The sequence below is a fragment of the Pseudomyrmex gracilis genome, unplaced genomic scaffold, assembly GCF_002006095.1.
Source record: "Pseudomyrmex gracilis isolate BER0280 unplaced genomic scaffold, ASM200609v1 scaffold_2182, whole genome shotgun sequence".
In the NCBI taxonomy this organism is placed as follows: domain Eukaryota; kingdom Metazoa; phylum Arthropoda; class Insecta; order Hymenoptera; family Formicidae; genus Pseudomyrmex; species Pseudomyrmex gracilis.
In genome coordinates, this window is record NW_018022766.1 from 1 (window position 1) to 10,963 (window position 10,963).

Below are 10,963 nucleotides of genomic sequence, written 5' to 3' on the forward strand. Positions count from 1 at the left end.
CGAGAGATGTTAAACCAATTCTGGGACACCCTGTATATATTTTTATTACTCGACCCTGCCGTCTTTTCCTCTAGAACCCAAAACTATCCAGATCTTCTATCGTCGGTAAATCAGTACTTACGTTAAAATCGGTGCTTCGAGAGTCGAAATTCGGGAGTAAAGTTACCAGTATCACCATTTTGTTGTAACTAACATTATCAAAAAACCACTTGTTCCGACCGAGTTACCATTACTTATGAGTTACCACCGTAACCCTTACGCCAACGTCGATAAGTTACCACCTTTAAGTCGCAACCACATAGCATCACAGTTAGTTGCAAAATTAATTAACAAATCAAAGGAGATAGAGAAAAACGGTTTGCGCTATAATTCTCAGCACATCAAACTGCAAAATACCAGCCCGGTTTGAACATTCTAGGTTTTGTTTTTAACAATCGAATGTTTAAATAATAAAAATTATTAAACTTTTATTACGTGGTATTTTGCATCTAACTAATACAAAACGAGATCCAAAAACCATTTTGCTCTAACGTGTACCGTTCTCGAAATATTCAATTTGTTAACTTTCACTCTTTGTCATAAATCGCAGAATAGCCGATTGAAGATACCTGCAAAATTAGTTTCAAAAAAGCTATCTCTTCTGGTTCTTAAGATATCTGCGATTCGCGAAAAGAACTATGTATCGTTAAATGTAGAATATTAAAATAAATAATAAAAATAATAAAATAAATAATAAAAATAATAAAAAAGTAATAAAAATAATGAAAATAATAAAAATAATAAATAGTAAATAAAATAAATACTAAGATAAGTCAAATGCGTATATTTGTTATTCATAAGCTTTATTGTAAAACTGCGTTTACGGGAACTTTCCAATCACCGAATTAACATAGGTTGTAAAATAATAGAAAGAAAACCTTCGTTGTGCGTGATTCGTCGCGCGTGGATTTGACGCGAGGCACTACCGTGCTTCTTGATGTTTCTCTCTTTCTTTAACTTTCTTCTTAAACGTGCTCGTTAAACAACACCATCTGGTAGCATAAATGTGAACATGTACATTCCTGAGTGTCCCACGACGATGAAAACGTTTCTTAATCGTGATTTACACGTCTATTTTTTATCTTATTCATTATCTTCGTTCAGAAGCCACAAACACACAAAACGTAAACAATACTTTTTTTTGTAATGTTTCATTCTGAAGCGAATGAGACTAAAACGAAATTAATCGGTTCAGTCGTTCTTGAAAAATAGCCTTGTAAAAAACTTCCCATTCTCTCATTTACTGAATTTCGCGTATATAAGAGGCACGGTGTGCTCGCGCAGTTCGAGCGCCACTTCGTTGCAATGCTCAAAACTATCAATCTCAATGTATGTTAATATATGCTTTGCTCTACTTATTTATATTTATTTTTTTTGTGCTATATAATTTCAACCATGATTTAGTATGTAGATCAATGAATGCGAGATGTTCGACACGCCATAATGAGAATTTTTTTCTTGTATGAATTATGTTTGGATACTGTTTTTCAATTATTTTAACAATTAGATAATCTTTAGGTTCTGAAGTTTGAACTAGAAATATATAAACGGTAATAAGAGCTGTCCGCTGGATGTTGTGCGTAAATATGCGTGTGTATATATATATATATATTCACGAGTAAATCTTAACGTGAGTTTTTGAATCAATTTTTTTATTTCTTTTTTTCTCTATTTATTATATTCAACTCAGAAGGTTGAAAATATAACTAAAACAACATTTGGGCTGCATACTTGTCACATTATTGCTCATTTTTCACGTTACCTATATTTCGGTTTGTACTTGCCGTTAATTACTATTTCTTGCTTTTCTTTCCACCACAACAAACTCAACAAAGCTCTTTATATATTTGATCTTGAAATCAATTTATTTGACATTTTTATATTTCTTGTTCATTTAAGCATGTTTTTGTTTGAATATACACTTTGAATTCATACGTATGAAAAATATTTTTATCTGTTATTTTCAGGCAAAGAATTAATGGAACTACCAATAATTGTCAAAACAATTCACAAATGTGATGAAGCACTAAAACCATACGGTATATGTGTCACGGACATTTTATTAAATAAAAAGGAAATTACCTGCAATGACAGTATAAAATTATTCATGGCAATTATTAGTATTCAGGTAAATAAAGAAAACCTTCAGTTTGTAGAATTAATTTTGTGTATATTTACGTTTTGCTTTTTATATTTGTTGAATTGTGGTGACTGCGTGACAATTAAAATTAATTCAAAATGATAAAAATTTTTTTGCACACACATATACAACATATATATATCTAGTGTTTGGCATATAAACCAGCCAGTTTAAATCGCATTTCGATACAGTAATTCTGATGTTGTGATTTATTATTTATAAGAGAATATGTTATGTCATTTTTATATAGATTGCAATGGTAGATCTTTTACTACATATTGGAATTGTGCCCGATTATGTACTCGGTCAGTCAATTGGTGAACTCTTATGCGGATACGTGGATGAACTTTTTACTCTTAAGGAAACAATTGTAATGGCGTATTATATGAGTGTTGCGTTCGAAAAACTAAAAGTAGAACACGTAAGTAAATGTAAGTACTTTATTCTGTGTACACATGTTATTGTATTGTTTTGTGTTCTTTTTAGTGTAATTATATTTCTGCTGCTTCTAATCAATATTCAGAATCTACTAGACTAAAGCTACAAGAATATCTGAATCAAATAGTACCATATAAATCAATGAAAAGTTATAAGTATAGTAAGAAATGGTTAAACACGCTTTTACCTCACAGTAAAATATACAACTCATTTACGCAGTTATCTGCTGCAGAATATTATGCATACAGTGCAGTATATTCGTCACTTGAAGAACTATTACCTATAATACCGGAAAATGTAGTAGTTATTGAAATAGTATCATATAATAATTGGCAATTTTTCATGAAGAAAGTTTTGGATTCAAACTATATTTCATTATTTCAACACGGTCAAGGAAATAATATAGATAGCATTTTGAAAGGAATTGGGAATCTTTATAATATCGGATGTCAACCGCAAGTTGCAAACTTGTATCCGCCAATACAATTTCCAGTCAGTCGTGGAACACCAATGATATCTCCTCTAATAAAGTTTGTTTGTTTTTTTGTTTTAATGAACAATAAGGTTTCATTTTACAATATTATATATAGTTTATAATTTATTGCTGTTATAGATGGGATCACTCTGAGAATTGTTACGTTGCAACCTTTATAAGTGAGAAAAAACCTAACATTAGAGAAACAATTGAAGAGATTACATTCAAAGATTCCAGTTTGAAATATATGTATGATCATGTAATTGATAGAAGGATTCTACTGCCAGCTTCAGGTTATCTGTTTTTAATTTGGAAAATGATTGGAACACTGTCATGCTGTGACTATAAAAATATACCAATTATATTTGAAGATGTTAACTTTCTTCGTGCTACTCACTTATCAAAAACGACTACAGTTAAACTGACACTTTCAATACAAAACGGTAAGAGTCTATTTGTATGTCTGTTTGTTTTTCCTTCTTTTTTTCCTCTCTCTCTCTCTCTCTCTCTCTCTCTCTCTCTCTGTTTTTCTTTTTTTCTCTTTCTCTTTCTCTCGCTTTCTCACAGACACACACATATACAACAAATTTACATATTGTTTCTTACATATTGTTCTTTTTCTATTGTTTTTCTATTTAATTATTATATAGGCAGCAATCAATTCGAGATTAGTGAAGAAACTACTGTTGTCGTTACTGGAAAAGTGTGGATTCCAAATGATATTGCAAATCATAAAGTACTTATTCATAATTTAAATGAACCTAAACATAACGTCACAGAATATATGAATACCAAGGATATTTACAAAGAATTGCGACTTCGTGGTTATCACTATTCCGGTATATTTCAAGGCTTAAAAAGTGCATCAATTTCAACAAAAGTAGGGCATATAAGATGGTCAGACAATTGGACAGCATTTATCGATAACATGCTTCAGATGAAAATTCTGTTACTAGATTCGAGAAATCTTTTTGTACCAACAAGAATTCGTAAATTAGTAATTGATCCTGAATTTCACATGAAGCAAATACAAACTACGCCTGATGAAAGAGCGAGTAAGTATACATTATAATGAAATATCCACATATCATATTTTATGAATAAAATATGTACGATGACATATAAGTAAAAAATAATATTAAAATAATGAGAACCTTTCTGCATTTAATACTCTTAATATTAACACATATGTCATGGCAAAAGATCTAAATTACATATGTGCAATATCTGTTATTACGCCTAATAATATAACAAAACATTTAAAAGTAAGTTTTATTGCAAACATTCTTCTACATCGAGTGTTTTTTGTGAAATAGTTATCGACAATCTTCCCCCGTTTCTACCAGTAGACATATATTGCTATCTCTCACTCTCTCTTTCCTTTTTAGATTTCTCTACTAAAGATATACAATTTTTATTTCAGACTTTCCTGTACGCGTTTATGATTCTCTGGATGTTATAATATCTGGAGGAATAGAAATTTATGGCGTTATGGCTACAAATATACCTCGACAAAATACTGAATCTATTCATGATGAATATTGTTTTATTGCTCATTGTGATCGTGCCGTGATGTCTCTAACAGAAATTATACAAATGTCAGCGCATATTTCGCTAGAATGTAATCCAGTACTACATGCAAACTTTATTGAATTAATTGAGGATGTTGACACAGTTACAGAGCAAGATCTACTTTCTACAATCTGTTATGATATTTTAAATAATTTGCCATTAATCGAACCCAATATTACATTAGTTGCTACAGCTAATCGTTTCAAAACTAATGAATTATCTCCAAATATCAACCTGTCCGGCAATTTGACAAAAGATAAAAATGTCCTAATGATTATAGTTTTCAAACTTTTAACAAAAAACAGAAGTGAATTAATCGATACATTATTGTCTACATTAAAAGAAGGTAGCTTTGTGCTGTCAAGAGAAAATCTCACTGAGTCCTACAACTATACATTATTACAACAATATAAGTTGAATATAGTTTTAGAAAAACGTACAGAGAAAGAGGCATTTGTGCTTTTAAGAAAAACACAAAGCATTGTACCGCAAGAAGTTATATATATAAATAACTCTGACTTTTCGTGGATTAACAAGTTGAAGTCTTCATTAAACATGGATGATAAATTAAACGCATCTACAAGAACAATATTAGTTGCGGACGATTTTGAATGTGGCATATTAGGTTTTATCAATTGTTTACGAAAAGAGCTGAACAAAACGGATGACAAGATTAGATGTGTATTTATCCAAGATGAAAATGCGCCAAAATTCTCTTTACAAGACTCTGTCTACATAAACCAACTACAATTGGATTTGCCTATTAATATTTTACGTCCCAACAAAGTTTGGGGATCGTATAGACATCTTCCGTTACCACAATTAGAACCAAAATTTGTACAGCATGGTTATGTCGTTCAGAGTGTATGTTCATAAAAATTTATAAATTAAGTTATAATATTTTATTATTGTGTATGTTTTATTACAACAGTATATTTTATTATTGTGTATGTTTTATTACAACAGTATTGATATTTGTTGTAGGTGCGAGGTGATTTGAGCAAGTTGCGTTGGATTGAAGGTCCGATATTCCCTGATTACAAACAAGAAAATCTCGTACGTGTAGTATATGCATCACTTAATTTCAAGGATATTATGATAGCTACTGGTAGAATTCCTTTGGATATTTCTGGAAAAAAAGCAAGAGAAATCGATTCTTTCCTAGGTTGTGAATTTGTCGGGTTCAATGCAGCTGGAAAAAGAATAATGGGAATATCTACTTTAAGGTATGAAGAACAACAAATTTATTAGTTGTGTAAGGATCTTAGTCAGGATGGTTGTTTCTTTTTTCACTCACACACATTTATTACACAAATATAAATTTACTTTGCGGCACAGACCGCTGCTACAAACAGATTTACACAGAAATTAATCGAAGCACGCTCGCCTCTCTTTAGTATATCACCCGTTCGTGATTTATCACTTTCTTTTCCGCTTTTCCTCTGTCTTTTCTCTAACTCTGCTCTATCACGTCTGTCTTTACTCTAATTCTGCTCTATCACTTCTGACTCCTTTCAGTCTTCTTCTTCTCGCACGCACCTATCATTTTCGTCATGCACGCCCTCATCCTCATATTTTATTTTCAGGTACTTATTATCTATCTATATATCTACACCTGTTCGAATCTTGCTCCGATTTCGGCTACGTCGGTATTGCAGATTCGTTCTCGCAACTCTCATACAAATAGGATCTTACAGTTGTTACAGTTTATATATAAAACAGTTATCTCCGACAATTCAATACTTCAAGATTGAGCTGATTGATATAATTCACATTGATAATTTCGCTTCTGTTTCCTTTTAAGTTTTGACAATTTTGTTAGTAAAACCAAAGAATCTATTTAAATATCATGTAGTTAGTTCTGTGCATGCGTATGTGCGTGTAACGCACATACATTTTTTATTCCTGTATGGTTAAAAAAATGCTAAGAATTGTTACAGACAGAACAAGTCAATGCGTTATGCATGGTTAAAAGCTACGCCAACTAATATATATTTTATTATTTTTCTATAACAGTAAAATGCTACCGCATTGTTGTTTGTCACGCGTAACGCATTGAATGTTCTGTCTACAGACTCCAAAGTTTACTGTTACAAAATAGAAAAACAATATGTGTAGTTTAAAAAGTACTACAACCATTTTAGAGGAATCACTAATCTTATTGTGGCTGATCCACAACTTTGTTGGATCATTCCTGACAAATGGACGTTAGAGGATGCTGCAACTGTCCCAGTTGCTTATTGTACAAGTTGTTATGCTTTGTACACATGTGGAAAATTAAAGAAAGGAGAGAAAATTCTTATACATTCCGGCACTGGTGCCGTTGGGCAATCTGCAATTTATCTCGCGCTTTTTGAAGGATGTGAAATATTTACAACTGTAGGAACACCTGAAAAACGAAACTTTATAAGAGAAAAATTTCCTTCTATTCCTGAAGATCATATAGGAAATTCTCGAGACACCAGCTTCGAACAAATGATTAGTCAAAAAACAAGAGGTCGAGGTGTGGACATCGTGCTAAATTCTTTAGCAGAAGACAAACTACAAGCATCTATTCGGTGTTTGGCAAGAGGTGGTCGATTTTTAGAAATTGGAAAGTATGATTTAATATCTAACAGTACTATAAATCTAAAAGAATTTTCAAAAGGCATTAGTTTTTATGGAGTTCTGTTAGACAGAGTATTTATTAGTACTGATGAAAGAAGAAAAATACATATTCATAACTTGTTAAACAATATGATTCAGCGTGGAGCAGTCGAACCACTTAAAAGAGAAGTTTTTGAACAACATGAGGTAGAAACCGCTTTTAAACATATGGCAGCTGCGAAACATATAGGAAAGGTAAGTTAAAGTAACTCTAAAAGTACAATTTTCAAACAAAATGTAATATTGTGTATAGCAACTAAAGGCGGTCACGTTATTTGTGTGATCAAGGTTGTATATTTCATATATACAGTTCTTAAAAAAATAATCATTTAGAATTAACATATGAACGTTTTAGTATACTTATAGCTATTACACAATGGTTTTTTCTGACATAAATTTCAAATAGAAAAGTTTCTGTAAGAAAAATTTTAGCAAAATGTTACTTACTTAACTCTTAAGATTGCAGTAGAATTGAATATTTTGTGGTTTTGGCAGATATAAATGCTATCTGTTGACAAAACCTTCAAACCTGATTATTTTGCAAATGGCTTTCGCTGTTTTTGCAATATTCTCGTAATATTTTTGCGATATTCTTGAGACCAACAATATCGTGACCATCTTTTTGCAAATTGTTATTACTTTGTTTAGTTATGGATTTAAGCAAAAGACAAATGTAAACCAATTACTGAATAGAAATGTAAAAATAAAAGCAACAAATAGTTTTGAATTATTTGTCAAAAATATATTTTATTAAAACAAATATATTATTTTATTTTTTTCTGTTTCAATATAAATAACAGTTGAAATATAATTTTAATAAAAAAAGATTTTATTTTTACGTATAGGTAATCATAAAAATACGTACAGAAGAAGAAGTTGTGGACGCTCCTATTCTCGCGTATCCTCAATATTTCTGTAATGAACATAAATCTTATATTATTTTGGGTGGTTTAGGCGGTTTTGGCCTAGAGTTAACTGACTGGTTGATTCTTCGTGGCGCTCGAAAAATTATACTCATTTCACGAAATGGTATAAAGAACGGTTATCAACAGTCAAGAGTAGAGTTATGGAAATCGTATGGAGTAAATGTGCAAATAATGACAGGCATTGACGCATCTACTCATGAAGATTGTGCTTCCATTTTACGTTTTGCCAACAAATTAGGACCAGTAGATGCTATATTTAATCTCGCAGTTGTGCTAAATGATAATATTTTCACGAATCAAACTCCGGAAACATTTGAAGAATCATTTCAGTCGAAAGCTCGAGCTACAAAGCAACTGGACCATTTGTCTAGAAAAATGTGTCCTCATCTGCGACATTTTGTAGTATTTTCATCTGTTTCATGTGGAAAAGGAAATCCTGGGCAAACTAACTACGGTATGGCCAATTCGATAATGGAAAGAATCTGCGAAAAAAGAGTACAAGATGGATTACCTGGCATGGCTATTCAGTGGGGTGCGATAGGTGACGTCGGCCTTGTTGCTGACATGCAACAGAACAATAAAGAACTAGTTATCAGTGGAACATTGCAACAACGAATATCATCTTGTTTAGAATCACTGAACACTTTCTTAATGCAGAATCGACCGATTGTAAGCAGTATGATTGTAGCTACAAAATCGAAAGTTTCTGGAGATATTGCGCATATTGTGATGAACATTATGGGTAAATTTATATATAAATTACTATATTATAAATTCTTGTTTTCTTTCTTTTTTTGTATCAACATTAACCATCTTGAGTTTTTTCCATTATTGAATGGTACTCTTACATGTTTGTATATAGTTTATACTTAACGTTCTCTCTTTGTCTCACATACACATAGGATTGAAAACTTTAAAAGGAGTTGGAGAACATGTACTCTTGTCTGAACTTGGCATGGATTCTATGATGGGTTTAGAAATTAAGCAAACAATAGAAAGAGAATTCAGTATTTTCTTCACAATTCAAGAACTTCGAAATCTCACCTTCGCTAAGCTTAAAGAAATAGCTAACAAAGATACGTACGACAAACAGAATGCTGAGAAACAACTTGACACAAATAACTCGCAACATATAAAAATTTTTAATCTTTTCCAGTTAATATCTGACTTAGATATATTTTCAGACATTTGTATAGAGCTTTCTACACAACGAGAAATAAGTAGAAACCAAGTATTTCTTTTGCCAGGAATTGAAGGATTTGCTAACGTATACAACTCAATAGCTCCAAAAATTAAAGCTCCTGCAATATGCTTACAACATAGTTCTATTAATATTCCTGAATCTGCTCACTCTGTAATACAATCAGCCACTGATCTTTTACCTGTATGTAGTCAAGCTAGAAATTTTTACATCTAGAAATAAAATTATAAGTTTTATGTTGTTTACAAGCAATATTAATTATAAACATTGTGTATTTTTTTAGCATATTTTATCAAAACTAACAGATTCTACAGAATTCGTAATTGGCGCATATTCATACGGATCTCTTATTGCTATTGAAATTGTAAAACAATTAGAAGCTAAAAACTTTCGAGGACGATTAATATTAATCGACGGAGCTCCTAAGTACTTACAAATCGTACAGGAAACATTGTTCCCGTTTACTAATAGTCAAGAATTTCAAATTCTTGTGTTAAAACAAATGACGGATGTGTTTAATATACCTGTATCAGAACTGGTATGTAATATATAATATTATACATATATGTGTGAAAAACAAACTTACATGTTATAAATCATATATATATGTATATATATAGCGCTGACACATTAAAACTATAGCAAATAAAAACATATTCTATACATTTAACATTTACTAACAATATTTGTTTAAAATTTGTTTCAGAATATATCAGAAATTAGTAAATATGTAACCTGGGAAGAAAAACTAAATATTTTTATCAAAAATCTGAAGTCTGAAATAACCAATACAATTTCTTCTGATTCTATTAAAATATTTTGTACAACAATTTACAAACATTTAATTGCTGTTCAAGAATATGATACGTCTTCATTGATATCAATTCGGTCACCTATAATATTATTGAAAGCAACAAATCCATTACTTCCTTCAGTAGAAGAAGATTATGGTCTAAATAAGGTATTTTACTAGCAAATATTCCACTTTTCTTACGTAATATATTTTATTTTTCTATCTTATATAGTTTTATATAACAGATGTGGTTTTGTTGCAGATAAGCAAAAATGTACAAATTCATTACGTAGACAGCAATCATATATCAATAATTAATACTGAACAGGTTGCAGCTGCTATTAATGGAGTAATAAGAGAAGAGCAATAAATAGTTTGTTGTCGAGAGAAATAACAAAAGAATGTAAAAGCATCAAGTAATTTGCTGTCAATTTAGCAAAAACGAACCATTATCTAAAAAAGATATGCAAAATTTCTAAGAGTGCTCAATGTAAAAAAATACTTATATAACAACTTAATATACGTGATTCTAATGATGAGTATTTACTGGAAGCTATGACTCTAGTGATCTCAACATTATTGTAACAATATCAAAATGATTTAATTTAACTTTACGAACTCATAGCATATAAAAAATAGGTAAATCTTTTGAAAACAGACAATTGTTTTTGGAAAATTTTTTGATTTCTATAAATTGACAGCAAATTACTTATTGCTTTTTTTGCTGTGTTTT

The 10,963-nt window shown here is 30.8% G+C and overlaps 1 protein-coding gene across 1 annotated transcript; it reads left to right on the plus strand.

The window, feature by feature from the left end:
• The first annotated feature begins 1,974 nt into the window (after nt 1-1,974).
• On the plus strand, nt 1,975-10,745 carry LOC109862685 (fatty acid synthase-like). Its single transcript, XM_020442799.1, has 13 exons — nt 1,975-2,167; nt 2,430-2,600; nt 2,666-3,147; nt 3,231-3,535; nt 3,743-4,147; nt 4,516-5,528; nt 5,649-5,890; nt 6,809-7,505; nt 8,156-8,978; nt 9,139-9,620; nt 9,721-9,975; nt 10,144-10,398; nt 10,493-10,745. Exons 1-13 carry the CDS (start codon nt 2,018-2,020, stop codon nt 10,598-10,600), a joined length of 5,388 nt encoding a protein of 1,795 aa, XP_020298388.1. The 5' UTR covers nt 1,975-2,017; the 3' UTR covers nt 10,601-10,745.
• Nucleotides 10,746-10,963: the final 218 nt, after the last annotated feature.

Excerpts from the sequence above, each read along its gene's own strand:
- LOC109862685 (XM_020442799.1), top strand. The coding sequence starts at position 2,018 with ATGGAACTACCAATAATTGTCAAAACAATTCACAAATGTGATGAAGCA. Across the intron at positions 3,536-3,742 it reads GACACTTTCAATACAAAACG|GCAGCAATCAATTCGAGATT; the intron begins GTAAGAGTCTAT and ends ATTATTATATAG. Across the intron at positions 7,506-8,155 it reads CTGCGAAACATATAGGAAAG|GTAATCATAAAAATACGTAC; the intron begins GTAAGTTAAAGT and ends TTTTACGTATAG.